The sequence below is a fragment of the Phalangium opilio genome, unplaced genomic scaffold (genome assembly GCF_054372755.1).
Source record: "Phalangium opilio isolate 3A_F unplaced genomic scaffold, DU_Popi_V2 ptg000369l_1, whole genome shotgun sequence".
Lineage (NCBI taxonomy): Eukaryota > Metazoa > Arthropoda > Arachnida > Opiliones > Phalangiidae > Phalangium > Phalangium opilio.
This window is the reverse complement of record NW_028324232.1, coordinates 795,842-816,080: the sequence shown is the minus strand read 5'-3', so window position 1 is coordinate 816,080 and position 20,239 is coordinate 795,842. Positions and strand designations below refer to the sequence as shown.

At 36.1% G+C, this 20,239-nt stretch overlaps 2 protein-coding genes across 16 annotated transcripts; one reads left to right on the top strand and one right to left on the bottom strand.

Annotated features, from left to right (window-relative positions):
* Positions 1–1,843: 1,843 nt before the first annotated feature.
* On the bottom strand, positions 1,844–4,859 carry LOC149597185 (F-box only protein 3-like). The gene is made up of 10 exons (XM_089861183.1): positions 4,706–4,859; positions 4,558–4,644; positions 4,339–4,496; positions 4,167–4,281; positions 4,016–4,094; positions 3,788–3,956; positions 3,494–3,701; positions 2,565–2,680; positions 2,356–2,469; positions 1,844–2,038 (listed from the first exon to the last, which is right to left on the bottom strand). The coding sequence occupies exons 1-10, from the start codon at positions 4,774–4,776 to the stop codon at positions 1,941–1,943; spliced, it is 1,215 nt and encodes a 404-aa protein (XP_089717309.1). The 5' UTR covers positions 4,777–4,859; the 3' UTR covers positions 1,844–1,940.
* A 385-nt stretch (positions 4,860–5,244) lies between these two features.
* On the top strand, positions 5,245–19,500 carry LOC149597184 (CUGBP Elav-like family member 1). Of its 15 annotated transcripts, none has more exons than XM_089861173.1 (16): positions 5,245–5,392; positions 7,651–7,747; positions 11,208–11,460; positions 11,570–11,618; positions 11,701–11,826; positions 11,899–12,119; positions 12,203–12,260; positions 12,338–12,562; positions 12,636–12,728; positions 13,040–13,069; positions 13,312–13,465; positions 13,558–13,640; positions 13,856–13,924; positions 14,917–15,084; positions 15,208–15,607; positions 18,015–19,500. In XM_089861173.1, the coding sequence occupies exons 3-15, from the start codon at positions 11,212–11,214 to the stop codon at positions 15,333–15,335; spliced, it is 1,653 nt and encodes a 550-aa protein (XP_089717299.1). In that variant the 5' UTR covers positions 5,245–5,392; positions 7,651–7,747; positions 11,208–11,211; the 3' UTR covers positions 15,336–15,607; positions 18,015–19,500. The 15 variants fall into 15 exon arrangements, with proteins under 15 accessions (XP_089717299.1, XP_089717301.1, XP_089717300.1 ...); XM_089861174.1 differs by lacking the exon at positions 5,245–5,392 and adding an exon at positions 5,575–5,730; XM_089861175.1 differs by lacking the exon at positions 7,651–7,747 and having other exon boundaries at positions 5,304–5,392.
* The last annotated feature ends 739 nt before the right edge of the window (positions 19,501–20,239 follow it).

Below are 20,239 nucleotides of genomic sequence, written 5' to 3'. Positions count from 1 at the left end.
TTTTGGTTTTAAAAACATTAATTTCGGTAAAAAAATCAAATTAATTTCGGTAAAAAACAAATTAATTTCGGTAAAAAACAATTAGTTTCGGTAAAAAACAAATTAATTTCGGTAAAAAACAAATTAATTTCGGTAAAAAACAAATTAATTTCGGTAAAAAAAAACAGATTAATTTCGGTAAAAAACAAATTAATTTCGGTAAAAAACAAATTAATTTCGGTAAAAAACAAATTAATTTCGGTAAAAAACAAATTAATTTCGGTAAAAAACAAATTAATTTCGGTAAAAAACAGATTAATTTCGGTAAAAAACAAATTAATTTCGGTAAAAAACAAATTAATTTCGGTAAAAAAACAAATTAATTTCGGTAAAAAAAAAAACAAATTAATTTCGGTAAAAAACAAATTAATTTTGGTAAAAAAACGAATTAATTTCGGTAAAAAAAAACACAAATTAATTTCGGTAAATAACAAATTAATTTCGGTAAAAAACAAATTAATTTTGGTAAAAAAACAAATTAATTTGGAAAAATATGATTTTTTTTTTTCTGTTTATTTTTTCATAATCATCAAATCAATTCATTGAAAAAATGTTCCATTTGAGCGTATCTTCTTGAGTGTGATTTTATTATTTGTTTAAACAAACAAACAAACATTTAACGTCAAAAAAAGAAATCTAGAAAATAAATATTATAAAAATGGCACGGGTTTTTTTTTTTTTACACATATTCATCTCATAAATACACATTGTTTTTCTTTCCTGATTTTTCTACATTATTGTTTTTTTATCTAGATAATTAAGTTATATTTTTAATTAAAATTAAACCTAACTACCTAGAAAATTAAATTCCCCCTTCTTTATTAAAAATAAATAAATCTATATTTTTCAGGTATTTGTAAATTTCCAATAAACAACGTAACCGATTACTGTACAAATCTTTATAATATATCAATTAAAATTAATTAATTACGACCCCCAAATTAAATTAATTAATTTCCTGAAAAGAAAAAAAAAGAAAAATTTAATTTTAAAACTTAAAATTAAAAATAAAAAAGGGGATTTTTAATAAGAAAAAAAAAACTTAATTGGAAGAAAATAATTAACAAAATGAGAAAATAGCCTGTGACTTAATTAATTGATTGCGTGTTTGGTGAGTGAATTAGATTAATTTAAATATAATTAGATTTTTTGGGGAAAGACAATTTTTTTAATTTTTTTTTTTTGGAAAACTAGGATGATCAAAAAACAAAACTAAAAAAAAAAAAAATATCAACAAAAGTAAATTTTAGAAAAAATGATTTTAAAATTTTTGGAAATTTTTTAAAAAAAACTGGGAATTTAAAATTTTTAATTGAAAAAAAAAATTAAAAATATTAATTAATAAAATAAATATTAAAGAAAAGATTTTAAATAAAAAAAATTGGGAAGAAAACATTTTGTAGATTCAAAATAATTTTTTGAAAAGTCGCGAAAAATAAAAATTAAAAAAAATAAAAAAATATTAAACACTTGTAAAAATATTAGATTAAATAATAAGGATTAACTTTAATCATAATTAATTAATTAATTAAGAAACCCCCCGTTTTTATAGTAGCAATAAAAAAACAAATTTGGGAGAAGGGAATTTAACTAAACAGTAAACAACCACTTTAATGTCATTTATCTTTGGGTATTTGTTTTTTAGTTTTTTTGTTTGTCTTTTTTTTTCACAACTAAAAAAAAAACCAGTGTATTAAAAAAAAAGATGTTTTTGTGACTCCTATTATAATAGTTGTAAATAAATGCCAGTAGTCTTTTAAAAAAAAACAACTCCCCCTCATTTAAACAAACAAACCAACACAAATAATTTTAATAAAAACCATTTATTTATTTTTTATTACAGTTTTAATTGGAAAGAAACAAAGAAACAATTTTTAATAAACAAATAATTAATCTCCTTTTTAATCAGAGTTTAAATAGGATGTTTCAAACTGTTGTGGACAGACAGAAGGCAAACACTTCATCTGGAATGCTGGACACGTAACCTTCATCTTTTCTCCTAAATTTAACATTAATTAATTATTTATTTATTTGTTAATTAATAATAAATTAATTTTTTTGATTAATTAATTTGAGATTAATTAATTATTTATTTATTTGTTAATTAATAATAAATTAATTTTTTTGTTTAATTAATTTAACATTAATTATTTATTTGTTAATTAATTTCACATTAATTAATTATTTATTTATTTGTTAATTAATTTAACATTAATTAATTATTTATTTATTTGTTAATTAATTTAACATTAATTAATTATTTATTTATTTGTTAATTAATAATAAATTAATTAATTTTTTGTTTAATTAATTTACCAGTTTGAAGGTTCTTCATGGTGAAGAAACCTTTCATGATTCCCAATGAGGTCTTGAAGGAGGCAGCACTTGTCCAAGTGAAATCAGCACCAGGACGCATGATGGGAAACTCTCCTAACATGGTATCAATTAATTTTAATTTTAATTTTATTTTTTATTTATTTTTTTTAAGAATGGTTATTAAATTAATTAATTAATGGGGTTCTGACCTACAACACCTTCACCTTGAAGGTGGCGTTCTTGGCCATTTTCATCAATTAAGGTCCAGTGACGTGTTTCCAGTTGGCAGGATTGACTCTTAGGGGCCTCCTCATCCATCCTCATTCTGAAATCATGTAATTGGAGTAATTAATTATACATTAATTTATAGTAATTATACATTAATTTAGAGTGATTAATTATGTATTAATTTATAGTAATTAATTATGGATTAATTTAGAGTGATTAATTATGGATTAATTTAGAGTAATTAATTATGTATTAATTTATAGTAATTAATTATGTATTAATTTATAGTAATTAATTACGCATTAATTTATAGTAATTAATTTTGCATTAATTTATAGTAATTAATTATGCATTAATTTATAGTAATTATGCATTAATTTATAGTAATTATGCATTAATTTATAGTAATTATGCATTAATTTATAGTAATTAATTATGCATTAATTTATAGTAATTAATTATGCATTAATTTATAGTAATTAATTATGCATTAATTTATAGTAATTAATTATGTATTAATTTATAGTAATTAATTATGTATTAATTTATAGTAATTAATTAGGCATTAATTTATAGTAATTAATTATGAATTAATTTATAGTAATTATGCATTAATTTATAGTAATTAATTAAACATGTAAAATTTGTAAAATTCAACTAAGAAAAATTAAATTAAAAAATGAACAGAAATTAATAAAAAATTAATAAATTAAAATTTATAAAAAAATAATAAATAAATTAAATAAATTTTTATTGGAAAAAAATGTTTTTTTTGTACAAAAAGAGATAATAAATTAAAATTTATAAAAAATTAATGAAATAAAATTTATAAAAATTAATAAAAAAATTAAGAGAAATTAATAAAAAAAATATAGAATAATTAATAAAGAAATTAATTTATATTATTGACCTTATTTTGTAGGTGTGAAAGAAATTTGGTGGTTGAACTGAGCTCAATTCAGGTAAAAAACTGGTTCTAACTGAAACACAAATGGACTGAGTCCATTCACTGACTTCATTGCATTTAGGGAAACGTAACAATTGGCCCTCTTCCTTTAGAAACTCATCATCTTTCAGTTGATTGGCAAATGTCTTCAACCAATCACCATAAGAACTAGCTACATGAATTTAATTAAAAACCCATGAATCAACTCCAATAATATTAATTTAATTAATTAAAAAAATAAAGGTCCAGTCTCAGTACCAGTAATAAATGCACTAAATGGTGGATTATCGAACAAATCCTCAATATCTCTTGGCTCCTGGTAAAAGACTGTTCCTTTTTTTAAACCATTCGTGTCCTTTAAGGCCAAGTATTGAGCTACTCCCGTATCCAAGCAAATAGTAACCAGGACATACCCATCACGATTGGACTAATATTTAAATGTAATTTAAATCTAAGTTTTATTTTTTAATTGGTATATTTTTTTACTTGTAAGTTTCTAACTGTGTCCAAGTCCAGTAGATATTCAGAGCGGAAATGATTTTGGAAATTAACCCCACCATATAATCTACCAAAAAAAAAAAACAAAAAGGTATAATTCTTTTTTTTTTTTAAGTGTGACACTATCCCTTTAACTAACCCCATAGTCGTTAATCGTTGTCCATTATGAATACTTAAGGAACATCTGAAATCATCAGGAAATTCTAAGCCTATTTTGGTTTCAGCTTCTTTTATTTCCTTTTCAGTTGCCCCATCTTAATTAAATTAATTATTATTTGTTAATTATAATTAATATTAACTATGGTTTTAACCTTTTATGACAGCTTTGACTTCGGGGTAATTTTCAGACATGAATGCGTTTATTTTATCCCATGAATCTTTAATATCTTTGTAACAGTCTATGTACCTATGGTTTGCTTTATACCACCTTATAAAATTACTTTTCCAGTCTGCGTCTTCCGTGTTTAACCTAATTAACGATTTAAATTAAACTCGTTTAATTATTAAAGTATATATTTAATTTTAAGTACTTATTATTCCAGTATTTGTCGCTTTGAATTTTCCATAATTCCTCAGAATTCGCCGTTTCTCTTAATCTGTTATTTGTTGAAGCAACTCTGAAATGATAACGCGATATAAATTTAATTAATTAACGCGTCAAATTAAGCGATTAATTACTTTAAAAGATCTTTATAATCCAAATATTTAAGGATTTTAATTAATATTTCCGCTGGTAAAACGTCAAGCATTATTAAGCTTTATCTTATGATCCAAAAGACTAAAACCAAATGCCACAACTAAACTTCATTCTTGAAAATAAATTTCATCACGATCAGAGTTGCCAGATCAGTTTTGAAGATCTCGCCCAACCCAAGCGGAAATCAGCCCAAACAAAAATTTGGTTTTTTCAGAAAAGCGCCCAATTTCCGCCCAATACAGAAAGTCTTTTTAACAATAAGCCAGGTTATTAACTTAAAATATAAACATATCTAATAGATGGTAATATCATAAACTTGCTGCGTACGCTAGCAGTTACTGAACGTAGCCCTTACCAGCCCAAAAAACCGCCTTCCGCCCAACCATTTTTCCCGCTACATAGATCGAAAAGAAGCCCAATTTGGGCGGTAAACCGCCCATCTGGCAACTCTGATCACGATTTCTTCATTGCGCAAGGCTTAGCATTTGTTTACTGATTGATGGAGCAGACGATTTTATTCGTGTAGAAGTACGAGAGTGTGACCTTTGACCTAATACGCTAGAGTTAGCGTTGCCATCTAGGGAAAAGTATATCGCGAAGCGTATGTCGCCATTTTGTTAGTCGTGGTCCCGCGTGTGAGTTCCGTGTTTTTGTCCGTCGTGGCGTTGGTAAGTTCCGTTTTAATTACTTTATTGAATTTATTTATATTGAAAGGACATTCTGGGCTAGTAATTAATCCAATTATGGCAAGGCTAAAGGTCCCGGGAAGGTCGCGAAAGGTTAACCATCTGTTTCCCTCCTCCCCCTCCTGGGTTGGCGATAGCTTGGCTTTGCCGTCGGTAGCGTAGCTGCAGATTTCTGTTTTATACTAAAATTGTCTACGACTTAAAAAAGTGAAAATATCGCCTCGGGCCTTTAAATTTAAAAATGAACTTTGTGTCCTTCCATAATTGGTTTAATTAACGATTGAACCGTTAATTAACTTCGAAATGAACTCCTAATTGACGTACGTAAAGTTTTTCTCAAGTTAAAATTGTTTTTGAGCGGTATTCGGTTCTTAAATCGTTAAGCCTTGGTCAAGTAGGATTTTTAGCTACGTTACGTTACGTGTGTTACTGTAAAAGCGATTGGTAGTTTATGAAATCGGGGGTTTTGCGTGGCTTCAGTGTTTGTTTGTGGAGATACGCGATAAACAAATAGGAAATTAATTAAAATACCCGCGTCAAGCCGGGTTTCGTTTGTATATTCAATCAGAAATTGATATTAAAATCTCTAAAAGGTGTAAAAATCATGATGTTGTTTTTAGAATTATGATAAGGCACACGTAGATATCGTAATTTTTCTTGTTTATAATGATCTACAAGTTTCCTAAGTAACTTTTGTATAACTTGTGGATTCTTTCTTTAAAAACGGGAGGTTAAAGGTCATATCTTTAGGGTAGTTAAAAGAATTTCTGTTTAGTTTCAATGCTGATTAGTTTAATAGCCCCCTTGATTTATTCTTGTTAGTTCAAATACTATTTAATGATAATTAAATGCCTAATACTAAATAGGCGAGATATAGGCCTAATCTCGCGTGTTTTAGTGTCATTATGGTCCTAAAAATATTGCAGATTTTAACTACTATACAAATTAGTTTGAAAACGTTTTGTATGAACCCAAAAACCAGGGTAATTTATGACAATTTGTTTTATACTAAAAATAGGATATGAAAGTGTACTTATCTTCCTATAATATTAGGTAGTAATGACAATTGCTTATATCCCCTATTGAGTTTTATGGTGTTAGCAACAAACGGGTGCCATTAGTCCCTACTAAAATAGCTATGCTAGGAAAGGAAAGTTCCTTTTGAAGGAAAACACGGGGAAGTAATATTAGTTTTAGTTTTTTTTTTTTTTTTTTGTTATTACAAAATAACCCGATTTCGATTTCGCTTTTTATTTCCTTGACAAGCCAGTTTTTTCCCCCTAAAGAGATACAGTCACACCTGAAGGTTCCTTTTATTTAAATTCATTTAAAAATGGAAAGGGTTGCCGACTTTATTAAAATTAAAATTAAAATTAAAATAGAGGGGTCGGATATCACCCTACCAAAAAAATAAAAATAAATGTCTTAGTGGCGTTAAAGATGTCTCTGGCACTGTTTAAAATCCATAGGTCATCATTTTCTAATCTGAAAAACGTTAAAAGAGAGAGAGATAGAAAGTACTTTAGCTTCTCTGGGGAGTCAAGTTTTTGGGGTATATTTTTAGACACCACTCTTAACTTCGTCGCAGTCTCCGCCAGTTTTCAATTTCAAACTTAAATGCTGCCAAATGCGCGCAATTTTTAAGCAAATCTCCCGCCTTTGCTAAAGATATTTGGGCTCCTTTAAAATTTAGGGGTTGGGGGGGGGGGGCTAACAATCAATTTGGTAAAAGCCACCGCCACTCCGCTTTGATGGGGCGCCAATTTCAAAAAGGTCAATTTTTATCATGTACTATATATAGTTAGTATATACAAGGTGTTTTTGAAAAGTCCATCAATAATGAAGGAGCGTGTTTATTGGGCCATTTTGAGTCGAAAATGTTCTATGACATTTTTCCGTCCGAGCCACTGTTTTCGAGTTATGATTTGAATGTTTTAGGGATGATCCCTTAATTAAATTACAGTTCTTTCTAATTAAATTTAAGGGGTCATACGTAAAGTACTCCAATTCCAACTTGAAAACAGTGGCTCGGACGGAAAATAGTCATAGAACATTTTCGACTCAAAATGTTCCAAAAAACACGCTCCATTTTTGATGGACTTTTCAAAAACACCCTGTATATAGTATCATATGTATAAGGGACTACTTGTTCCCCCCCATAAACGATAACCGAACCGGCGGAGGGGGATTTCGACATTTCGTGTTTGCTTACTTTTAACAGTTGTGTTTTTGTTTGTCAGGTGATTGTTATTTTTGGGTGTGGTGTCTGTCGTCTTTGGGACTCTTCTTCGTAGCCACCTCATTTCATTCAACACGACCAAAACCTAAAAAACTCAAGTAAGCTGCTTTTCATAACACAGTAAACGCTCCTTACATCAGGTTATTTGCCTATCAGGGTTAGGGACAAGTCAGGCCCAAATTATTTACTTTATAGGGAGCTAAGAGTTCTGACCCTGAAACGTTACACCCTGTTCTATCTCTTACTGGAGTTTCATCCCCCCTAACGGTTGTAAACGGTATTCTACGCGCAAAAATGCCAACCAGAGAGGGGGGGATGCGTGACGTCAGACTATCTCTTCCCCCTAGCCAGTTGTTAGTAACGAGTCAGGCATTTTTCCTAAATTATTTGCTCTATAAGATCAGGAAAAATTAATATTTATTGGCAACTTTAAGCAAGTATATTATACGTTTTTTTCCGCGTGGACTCGTGTAGGAGTGTCTACTGTTATAACGATTGTTGTCTGTCTGTCTGTCTCTATCTGGTTTTACTTGTGTCAATTTTCAATAGAGTAATTTCGGTTGAGAGGGGGAGTGAACTGTGTATCCCCTACGTTAGGGGCAACTTTGTACTAGAGAATACTATTTGCCCCCGGAAGGGAAGGGGAGGGGGGATATCACTAAGGTAAGAGATAGAGGGTTATGACGTTGCTGTATATGGGAAAGAAATTACTCTATGGGGAACATCGTAAATTTTAAGAATGTTATTATATATGCCTATATGAAAAAATACGCGGTTGCTGTCGTGGCTGCATTAATCTAGTCTTTTGAATCGGAGAATCTGTATGGGTGGGCGGAGTTTATTTTTAAACATTTGGGATTTGTCGCGGCGTGTCGGCGTGTCGCGGACTTGGGTAAGGTTGGGTTGGTGGCAAAAGCTAAAGCGAGAAATGATGTTAATCGAAGCCAATAAATCCTCGCTCTCGCGGTGACTTGAGATAAGGAACAGCCGTTGGTGGTGGTGGTGTTCAAAATTCGGAAATACTTTTTTGTCGAGGTAGGGTGGTAAGCTAGTACTTTCCCAACCGCCTCAAAATCGAGCAAAGTTTGTAGAAAATATCGGCGTTTTTCTACCCAGTTCTTTAAATAAAGACAAAGAAAGTGTAACGGGAGTTAAGAGTCAACGCCACACAAGACACGTGCCGCGCCAACTGATGGCCACGTGCCAAAGACGCGACGCGTCACACTAAGGGGAGACCCACTCTACCAACCATTATAACCCCCGTTAGAAGCGGTGGTAATAGTCGCTAAGCTTCCGGGGATAGTAGCCAACCCCTCGACCTTTCTGTTCTGTTCTGTTCCGCGGAAGAAGAAAAGGCATGCATGCTCGGTCAGCTTAACAAAAAAATAAAAAATCCCCAGAGGAAGAAAAAGGTTCACGCGTGGCGGTGGTAGCTAGCAATCATCTAGTCAGTCAGTGTCCTACCGCGTTAAGGAAGTTAAGCTCTAGGCTATACGTATCCAACCCCCAATCCCTGCCCGGAGTGGTGACACCGTCTCACCAGGGGGTCCACTAAGAAAGACCCACCAAATAATCATAATCGCCCCGCTCGCTGGAGTACTTGAAAAGGTTTATTGAAATCCTTATCGGACGGGACGGAAAATGTGTAGAAATAGCTAAAATAGAGAGGGGATCTTATCTGGGGCGGAGACGGTGTCTGTCTTATCGGCGAAACAAACTGCTTTGATAGCTAGCCACTTTGGACTTTGGATCTCCAACCAATGTACGAGTGCCTCTAAGATAACTTTTCGGAAAACCCAAGACACTCGTTGCTCCCCGACTTAGTCTTTCTTAGTTTATTCGCGAATTTTGTTGTGAAATACCAACGGTGGTATTATTATATTAGTGCGTGTTTGTGAGTGTGTCCCATAAGTGACCCGAGGACATATTGGACGGACTGTATTGCGGTAATTCATTGGTGGTGGCGCTAATGTCTTCATAAAGAAAAGCAATTATGGACGGTGCACGGCAGCAGCGAAAGTTGGGCAACTGAATTGATATCTGTTTAAGAAGCTGATAAGAATTATCAGTTAGTTTGTCGTGTCGTTGAGTGAAAAAATAAATTTCGGTGGCGTCGGTCTCTCTCTTGCCGTAGGTCTCGGGTCGGTTTCAATCTGCCGCGTTGCCGTCTTGTAGCAAAATTAAGTTTAGTATCTTTTCTTTGTTTTCCACAATTAAATGGATTCGAATAATTTATCGGAAGAAAGTGGTCGCGAATTGAAGACTTCTTCAACGGGGACAACCACCACGGATGATAACATTCAATTAAGTTACTCCGTCCATACCACTACCGAAAGTAATTGCGCTCCTAGCGCCCCCATACAAGGGAACAACGAACAGTCTGCAACGACTAATACCATCACCACCACCAGCACGTCTTCGGCCGCTGCCGCCGTGGCACTCTTGGCCAAAATGGAGGCCATCGCTGATAGGATACACGAGGGGTGAAACAATTCGCTTTTATTCCTGTATTATAATGTCCATACTTTTGCCCCCAAATTGCCACAGTTGCTTCTGAGCTTTTACTTTATTATATAATTATAGACTTAGGATGGGTGGTCGTGGGGTTAAAAAAAGACTCGGTGTTGCCAAGGCAAGGGGAGGGGAAGTGGCAAAGTGCCTACGCCGAGTGAAAGAGCTTCATAAGCAAAATTATCCATAAGGTGTCTGTATCTATCGCAAACGCGGCCCCAGATTTGTTTTACCATCTCGATTCTCATTTTAAAATGAGGTAACGCTGTAATATTTTGCCTTTTTTTAAAATATGTCAATGTGGCCGGTTACTTGCCACCTTTGTCAAAGTGCGCAAATATTGACGTCATATTCGCGACTGTACTACTTTTTCCTTTTTCCTCCTCCTCCCCCCCTACCATGTATTATCTCGCCATGGAACTCCGAAAGACCATTATTGGAACTACTTTTTTTAACCATGCATGCATGCCTCGTTGAGTCAAGAAACCTAGGGCAAAGTACAAAAGGCAATTTCTATTTTTCGAGTGTGTTTAAGATAAGGGCAACAATGTGAAAGATAAAATGGTTTTATTTTCCCGAGATAATAATATCCACTTGAAAATATTTGGATTATTTTTGATTTCAAAGACGACTTTTAGAATTTAATTTAATCAAATTGATTCAGAAACATCGGCGAACTTGATTTTGCGTGATTGAGTTTGCTGTGGGTTTGAGATTGAGATTGAGACAACGTGGTTTACTTTAAAAGTGGCCACGACGTCTGCTACCAATTAGAATTACGATAGTCTTTGTTAATCCCAATTAACTTAAAAGATAATTAATCATGTCTAAACGCGCTGCCCCCGAATCGGAAGACACTAAAGAGGAACAACCTACATCGAAAAAACCTAAGTTTATACCAATACGAATTTAATTAATTTTGGGGAATAATTTAAGTGGTGTTACGTTAAGCCTTGGCTACCTTAAACCTTGGCCTAAATGAATAGCTTAATTTCCGTAAGCCTTGGTCCTTACGGTGACACGTTGCTTGTTGTTAACTCGTTTCAGAAGCATGAACAGTTGCGTGAAGGAGGGTCCGGACGCGGACGCCATCAAAATGTTTGTTGGTCAGATTCCACGCGCTTGGGACGAAAATGACCTGAAGAAGATGTTCGAAGAATATGGACCAGTCTACCAGATCAACGTTCTCAGGGATAAGTTATCTGGCCAATCCAGAGGTTGCTGTTTCGTCACTTTCTACGCTCGCAAATCGGCGCTCGACGCCCAGAACGCCATGCACAACATTAAAACCCTACCGGGGGTAAGTACACCCTTGATTTTTGTCCCCCCCCCCCGCGTTCCTTTTGCCCCCAGCGCCATTTGACCCCTAAGACAATAGATGCATTTGCATTTTTGAATTTCACACGTAGATGCATCATCCCATACAAATGAAGCCCGCCGATAGTGAGAATAGAAACGGTGAGTCTCGTGTCGCTTACCATTGGTCCACTTGACCATTCCCCTTTCGCGTTTGACCCCCCAAAACATGATCCCGTTTCAGAACGCAAGTTATTTATCGGCATGTTGTCAAAAAAGTGCAACGAAAACGAAGTGCGTTTAATGTTCGCCCCATTTGGTACCATCGAAGAGTGTACCGTTTTAAGGGACGCTAACGGACAGTCCAAAGGTTAGGGATAGTCTTTGAGTTTATTGGCGTTAAGGTCTTGCTGGCTATAGGGGGTTGTCTTGCGTTTTTTAGGATGCGCGTTCGTGACGTACGCCTCACGTCAGTGCGCGATTAACGCCATTAAAGCTATGAACCATTCGCAAACCATGGAGGGTTGCAGCAGTCCCATGGTGGTTAAGTTCGCGGACACGCAGAAAGAAAAGGACCAGAAACGACAACAGCAGATGATGGCTTCCTTATGGAATATGGCCGGATTCGCTAATTTGGGTGCCTTGACACCTCAGTACTTGGCCGTAAGTACTTTACTTAAGACCTGCTCATCTTGGTCTCAGCGCGACTTCTTACCCACGCGTATCTCTCCTTCTTTGTCCTTCAGCAAGCGACGGGAACTGGGACGTTTGGCGGTTTTACTAACCTTCCTCAGGTCACCAGCGGTAAGTGACCCCCCCCCCAATGCCCCCTCTTTAGGTTACCCCGGAAAGACTTGATTCATTCTTGTGTCGTTTGGTAGGCGTGGGTTCTCTTAACGTTCAGCAACAATTGGCCGCTTTGGCCGCGGCCCAAGCTTCTGCCAATACGGCCAATTCGGGGTTAAGTTCTTTAGGTCTTCAGGGTCTAACGAGTCAAGGGATGACGGGCGCGTTGACGCTGCAGAATTCGGGCAATAATGGCACGGATTTAAACGCCGCCAACCTACAGAGTTTGGCCGCCTTAGCCAGTTTGGCTAACAATCCTGGTAAGTCCGAGGACCCCCCACGATGTCTCGGGGGGTGGTATGACGTAATGGGGATGTCCCTTTTCCGTTTCAGGCATCAATCCTATGATGATGCAGAATCTGGCAGCCCTGGCGGCGGCCGGAAGTGGAAATGGGACGCAAGGAATTCCCGGATTATCAGCAGCCGGTCAGTATACTTTCTTTTGTTATTATTGTGGCTTTGTTCTTGACGCATTGTTTTGAGCTGCGCATAGCCTCGCGTCACATGATTTAATTAATTAATTTGCGCATGCGTAGGCTAGAACTAGGAGCCAATAGTTGTTGTTAATTTAATAGTTTATCGTTTAGAAATGCACGCGTGTTCTTAAGGCAATCCTTTGTTGTTGTTGTTGTTGTTTACGTCATCGTATGTTGAAAGTATTATAATATTTGTTTTTCTTATTTATTTCCCCTCATCCGTCTTTCGTTCCACGCAAACAAAACATATTAACCAATCAGCCGCCTTGCTCGGCAGAAACGCAACTACAGGTGAGATAAGCGCTTTCTTTTCCCTAACCCTTGACCTTTCCCAACCCTGACTGATGTTACGTTAACGAGCTTGTATTCCTACCCAACAACTAACAACCCTAATTGTTTAATGACAACCTATAACCTCTTAACCTAACCTATTAACCCTGATTGTTTGAAACGCCAACCGAGGTGACGTGGTGGTACTTAAACTGTGGTACTCGCGCATGCGCGTGCGCGTCTTGTTGTTTGTAATATAACAGGGGGCAGCGTCTCTGGTAGCAATTCTTCAGGGTCTTCTTCGCTGAGCGGGGTCAGTTCTATGAGTAGTCCCGTTTCGAGTATGACCTTACCAGGAATCAACAGCTCGACTTTGACCTCTATGGGGACACTAGCGGCCGCCGCCACCGTCAACGGGTTAGTCCAGTTGACTCTCTCTTTCACTTTCCTGTTTATCTTTTTCGTTAACGTCTTATTTCTTTCTTATGTCCTTTCACCTTCTTTGATAGTCTGGGAAATGCGGGGTTGTCGGCCAATGGTCCCAGTTTGGACGCCCTGACGCAAGCCTATTCCGGTATACAACAATATTCTGGTTCGTCTACTAAATGCTTTAAATCCATTCCCTAGTCTTAGTGTTAGTCTTTGTGTCCGTTTTACGTACCTTGATGACGCTTTGGGGTTGGGAACAGAGCATGCATTTCTAGGCGGACTTCCGTGATAGGGTCCTCAGGGTCCACGCGCGCTTTATGGTAATTGTTTTGATTTTGTGGTGTGTGTTTCATGGATGCTCTTTTTTTTCGGTTGCAGCGTTACCGGGGGCCTTCGCCCAAGTGGGTCTTCAACAATCTCAGAATGCCGCTGGGAAACAGATAGAAGGTGAGAACAGTTTCGTTTCTTTTGTTTCTTAGACTTGTTCTTTTTTTTTTGTTTTGTCGCCAATGTCTCCTCCATTGTTACTGTTGAGTTGTTCCTTGTCTTATCATTGTTGCATTGCGTCCTGTTGAGTTGTTCATTTTTATTATCATTGTTGCGTCCTGTTGAGGTGTTCCTTTGTCTTACCATTGTTGCATTGCGTCCTGTTGAGTTGTTCCTTTGTATTATCATTGTTGTGTCCTGTTGAGTTGTTCCTTTGTCTTATCATTGTTGTGTCCTGTTGAGTCGTTCCTTTGTCTTACCATTGTTGCATTGCGACCTGTTGAGTCGTTCCTTTGTATTATCATTGTTGTGTCCTGTTGAGTCGTTCCTTTGTCTTACCATTGTTGCATTGCGACCTGTTGAGTCGTTCCTTTGTCTTACCATTGTTGCATTGCGTCCTGTTGAGTCGTTCCTTTGTCTTACCATTGTGTCCTGTTGAGTCGTTCCTTTGTCTTACCATTGTGTCCTGTTGAGTCGTTCCTTTGTCTTACCATTGTGTCCTGTTGAGTCGTTCCTTTGTCTTACCATTGTGTCCTGTTGAGTCGTTCCTTTGTCTTACCATTGTGTCCTGTTGAGTCGTTCCTTTGTCTTACCATTGTGTCCTGTTGAGTCGTTCCTTTGTCTTACCATTGTGTCCTGTTGAGTCGTTCCTTTGTCTTACCATTGTGTCCTGTTGAGTTGTTCCTTTGTATTATCATTGTGTCCTGTTGAGTTGTTCCTTTGTATTATCATTGTGTCCTGTTGAGTTGTTCCTTTGTATTATCATTGTGTCCTGTTGAGTTGTTCCGTTTGCGTCCTGTTGAGTTATCCTTTGTCTTAACATTGTCGCCTTCAATCAAGATGTTCCTTGTCTTATCATTGTCGAGTTCAAACTGTCCTTTATTAGTTAGGGTTGGGGTTAGTGTTAATGGGTGTGGAGGTGTTTACGAGCAGCTTTGACCCCAGTCTAGCAGACTGTTTGTTCGTGTCATATTCAGGTCCCGAGGGAGCCAACTTGTTCATCTACCATTTGCCCCAGGAGTTCACGGACAGCGACTTGGCCCAAACCTTTATGCCCTTTGGTACCGTCATCTCCGCTAAGGTCTTCATTGACAAGCAGACCAACTTGAGCAAATGTTTCGGTACTTATTTTCCCCTTTTTCTTTCTTTCCATTTAAGTAGTAGTACATCGTGATCATATCCGTGGTAAAACCCCTCCCCCGCTCGGGGTTATAAAAAGAATGGTTGTTGGTGTTTCGTTTCAGGTTTTGTTAGTTACGATAATCCTTTGAGCGCGCAGGCGGCCATCCAGGCCATGAATGGCTTCCAGATCGGCATGAAGAGGTTAAAAGTGCAACTGAAACGCTCTAAGGATGCCAGTAAACCCTATTAAGACCCGCAACTATCATACGACTACGGAGAGAAACTATTTTTTTTAAAACTAAATCGCCGCCGCCGCAGCCAATGGACTAACGGACGGACGGACTTAACTTGTGTTAGTTAGTTTTTTCGTTTTATTTTTTGGCTTCGGACGTTTAATTTCGCGCCTAAACGAGACTACAGACTGAACTACAACTACTTTATTTACTATTAATATAAATATATATCATTCGTTCGTTTAAACAAACAAACAAAGGGAAGATGAAGCGTCAGAGACAATTTCGGGTGAGTTTGAACAGTTTTGATATCTTTTATTTTATTTTATTTCAGATTGGTATTCTTCTTCAGGTGTCCAATCTTAGAGGACAACTTATCTAAGGTGTTGTTGTTGTCCTCTAAGATTGGACACTTGTTGACCAGTCAGGTAAGTCTTTTCTATTGGTATTTGGTAATTGAATCTCGGGCGGAAGTTGTTGCAAGTAGTCGCGATGTAATAATTTGAATCCCTGGATGGTTTTAGCGAATAAAGCGCTCTCGAAAACGTTATTTTCTCTTATTTCATAGTCGTATTTATTTGTACATTACTTATTAATTAATTAATTATGATTAAGAGTAGGCTTAGTTAGCTTAAAGATGTCCTAGTAGTCTTTACTTACGGACAGGGGGTGTCTATCCATTACGAATTGGGGACGGGTAGTTATAGGATTGATGTACATGTCGTGAGTGGGACATAAATGGATGGTTCAATGATATCAATCAATCTCGAGTCCGAAAATGTATTTAACATCTATACTTCGATGACCACCCATAAGATTTTGTTTGACCCCCCTTCCCCCATAAGGGATATGTACTGTACACCCCCTAACGCGAGTTAAAGTTATGGGCATTGATTGGAAACAGTGTTTTACCAATGACCCCATTAAGGTATGTCGCGTAAGTTCGTCACTGGTTACTGAGGGTTTGTCATGAAGTGACGTAGGTCAGTGTAGTCAGTAATAGAGAGCTTTCAGTTGGAGTAGGAGCTGAGTCTCGTGGCATAATTTACGACGCCATATTGGTGGTGGGTTTAAAGCGGGAATGAAGCTGAGACCACCACCCAATATGGGTACCAGAACAGCGCCGGTAAGACTTGGGAGGGTGTGTGACGTACTACTATCCCATCCTAAAGCTCTTTATTCTCGCTTCCGTCGTTCTCCCTCAAACTAGCTCGAGTTCTCTCTAGACTAGCGTTACTTATCATTTAACATATCACTTATAAACTTATGGTAAGACACTATGATAGCCAATCGTAACTTGTCTAAGAGGTGGTGTACATCCCTGGGGGGGGTGGATGTGAAATCGGTGGGTGTTCGTGGAAGTTATAAATTTTCGACTCTAAAACCACCCATGGAGTTCCCCTGTACCGCGGTACTTCAGTCCTACAATTACCCCCTTTTATGTAGAAAGAACAGCGTGGTGTATAATTGAGTGGTGTCCACATCCACGCTTTACTCGTTGGTCTGCGTCTATTCGTTGGTTGGTCCGTTTGGCTTTCTTTATTCGTTGATTTTTGCGCGCGCTTTATTTGTTGACACTTGAAGAAGAGGGTTAAGCGGTCCGGACCCCCCATGGAAACAACCCTATCTAAACGTAGAACCCCCTAATCCCCTAAGGTACCAACCTGAACTAGAGAGAGATACAATCGGTGGTGGGAGGGGTCAGGTTGTCGACGTCTTATCAGTCTTATCACCGTGGTCTTTGTTGAAGCCCTTCTTTTGAAATCTGTGACAAATTTGCTAGTCTATCGGACCCTCCCTCCGTTATTTAAGTTAAGGCCTATTCAGACGATACAACCTTTGAGTCCACTTGAGTTGAGTAAGCTAGTTGGGTCGTGTGGATTAACAGAAGTTGGTTCGCAAGTTAGAACGACCAAATTAAAAATTAATCACTGACCAATTTTTGCTGACTCGACTTAACCTTTTGACCCATCAAACTGGTCTTTGTTGAAGCCCTTCTTTTGAAATCAGTGGACAAGTTTGCTAGTCTATCGGACCCTCCCTACGTTTTAAGTTACGGCCTATTCAGACGATACAACCTTTGAGTCAACTTGAGTTGAGTAAGCTAGTTGGGTCGTGTGGATTAACAGAAGTTGGTTACACAAGTTGAACTGACTGACCAATTTTTGCCAACTGAACTTAACCTTTTGACCTATCAAACATTGTATCGTCTGAAAGGGTCTTTACCTCCCACCCCGGGGGGGGGTCGAGTTGAGTAAGCTAGTTGGGTCATGTCAACAGAAGTTGGTTAAACAAGTTGAACTGACTGACCAATTTTTGCCGACTGAACTTAACCTTTTGACCTATCAAACATTGTACCGTCTGAAAGGGTCTTTACCTCCCACCCCGGGGGGGGGGTCGAGTTGAGTAAGCTAGTTGGGTCGTGTGGATTAAGAGAAGTTGGTTACGCAAGTTGAACTGACTGACCAATTTTTGCCGACTGAACTTAACCTTTTGACCCATCAAACGTTTTATCGTCTGAAAGGGTCTTTACCTCCCCCGGGGGTCCTGGGCGTGTTTTAGATGGATTTTTGGGCCCGGTAGGGTTTCTTTTGGGGGGATTTGGGGGATTGGGGGTATTGTGTTGTTAGAGGAGAGGAGGAGGAGCCATTTGTGGGGTATTATTTCCTAAATGTTGTCTATTTTCTGTTTTATAGAGCGAGGTGGTTGTTGGCGTTCTCGTCCGTCGTCCCTACTCTCTCTCTCTATCATTCTCTCTCAGTCTGTGACGTCATTTGGTCTCCAAAAAAAAAAGCCTCTTTGACACGTCCTACTAAATAATTTACTCGTTGTGCTCATGCGCCCGTCTCACTCCAATTATATTGTTTATTTGTGTCTTGGTTGGTTGGTTGATTGATTGGCGAGTCTTGATTGGTTTATTTCGTCATCGTCCGCAAAAAACAACAACCGTAACCGTCAACCGCCTTTTTTGTATTTTTGTTTTTTAAAATCGGAGAATCATTCAAGAGACGGAGGTGAGTCTTATTAACAACATATCCACGGGGAGAAACTTATATATACAAAAAACAAGTTGTTTTTTAATTTTTTTCTTGTTTGTCATGCGTTTAAAAAACAAAAACGTAACCTCGTTAATTTTTGTTTGATGTTAGTTTTTCTTTCTTTCTTTAAAAAAACAAACGAATAAGGTAACCGCGTTCACGTTTTTTAAAAAACAATATTGTTTTTTAGATCGCGATTTTTTTTTTGTTTGATGTTCGTTTTCTTTTTTTTTATTAAAAAACAACAAACATAAACAAGATTAGAGTTGGAAAATTCTAAAAAACAATTATTGTTTTTAGCGGGCAGCTTCTTGTTTTTCTTTTTGTTTTTTTTTTTTGAGTTTGTTTTTCGAGGTTTCGGAACAATATTTATTATTATTATTATTATTATTAGGGGGTTTAAAAAACAAATTCAACGTGAAAGTTTGAAAAGGGTTTCATATCGTGTATAAAAAACAAAAACAAAAATAGAAATTATTATTAAGATGAGAAATACAAAAAAAAAGACGCTGCTCAATGTTTACAAAAAAAACAAAGATGAAAATATATATATACCAATGAAAAACAAATTAAGAAAATTTTAAAAAAAAGGTAAAAAAACAAATGATAAAGAAAATATATTATTACGAAGAATTTCGCTATTCGTGTTAAATCGTCAAAAAAAAAACAAATTTATAATTTTTAAAAAACAACTTAATTATTTTGGTGGTTTTGAGAGAAGAAAAACAAGTCTACCTTTCCCGTGAAAATAATATAATTTTAAAGAAACAACGCGAAATCAGTTAAAAAACAAATTTAAAATAGTAATTCACGCGTAAAAAACAAGTTTTAAAAAACAAAAAAGGGGAAATATTTTTTTGTTTTTTCCAATAAAATATAATAAAAATAGAATTCGCGCGTGACAAAAAACAACATGAAATATGACGCTTATATAAAAGAAAACGGACTTTTTATATAAAAAACAACAAAAAAACAAATCCATAAAAAAGGCCAACTAACTAGAAAAGTTGCAGTATTAGTGACGGGAGGTAAAAAAACAAATGGGGGGGAAATAATTTTTAAAAAACAAATTACGTAGGGTAAAAAAAAACAAATATATACAAATATATTATATATATTAACTGTGGTGTCTGTCTTTAACAACCATAGATATATATATACGGGTCTAGATACACTTCCCCTCTGTTAGGCCCTTTAAAAAATGCGGAGGTGAGAACTAGCAGTCGACGCTTTACGGAGGGGGAATTAGATCCAAACGCCATCTATTGAGAGTTTCAAGAAACAAAAAAACGAAAAATTCGAATATGAAAAGAGCGGGAAATTCAAATTAGGCTTAACTTTTCAAATAGCTTTACGTATTTTTGATCTCCTTTATACGTGTAATTATGTTCTTAAGTGAAATAAATAGTTTTTACGTAAAAGAAGTAGTGTTTTTAATGAAATGTTAGTGAAATAAGGCATTAAAGATGGTTAACAGTTGTTCTTTCGCACATTGTCATAATTTATCAACTTCTGGAAAGGAATATCTTTTTATAAGTATGATTAAAAGTTTGTTTACCACCTCGAAACCAAATAATAACATTATAACTACCAAATACAATTGCAAAGCATCAGCACGCCCGCTGGCAAAAGTTATTTATCCAATTTTTTAGCTTTCAAAATTCAGCGATAGATGGCGCACTAGGTATCTTCCCCCGGGAAAATCGCGTCGACTGCTAGCTGTCATCTCCGTATTTTCCCCCGATTCAGTAGGGTATCTAGACCCGTATATATATCTATGTTAACAACAAACAAACAAACAAATTATATAGAATTAATAATGAAATAAAAAGAAATTTTTTTTTGTTTTTTAAAATGGGTTTGTCGCCTTTATATTTAGAGGT

Bases quoted from the DNA above. Each gene is read 5' to 3' on its own strand.
- LOC149597185 (XM_089861183.1), bottom strand. From the start codon at position 4,776: ATGCTTGACGTTTTACCAGCGGAAATATTAATTAAAATCCTTAAATAT. The intron at 3,957-4,015 runs GTAAAAAAATAT...TTTAAATATTAG, and splicing joins ACACAGTTAGAAACTTACAA to TCCAATCGTGATGGGTATGT. The intron at 2,039-2,355 runs GTAAATTAATTA...TGTTAAATTTAG, and splicing joins CATGAAGAACCTTCAAACTG to GAGAAAAGATGAAGGTTACG.
- LOC149597184 (XM_089861163.1), top strand. From the start codon at position 9,867: ATGGATTCGAATAATTTATCGGAAGAAAGTGGTCGCGAATTGAAGACT. The intron at 12,120-12,202 runs GTAAGTACTTTA...TTTGTCCTTCAG, and splicing joins TGACACCTCAGTACTTGGCC to CAAGCGACGGGAACTGGGAC. The intron at 13,070-13,311 runs GTGAGATAAGCG...GTAATATAACAG, and splicing joins CGGCAGAAACGCAACTACAG to GGGGCAGCGTCTCTGGTAGC.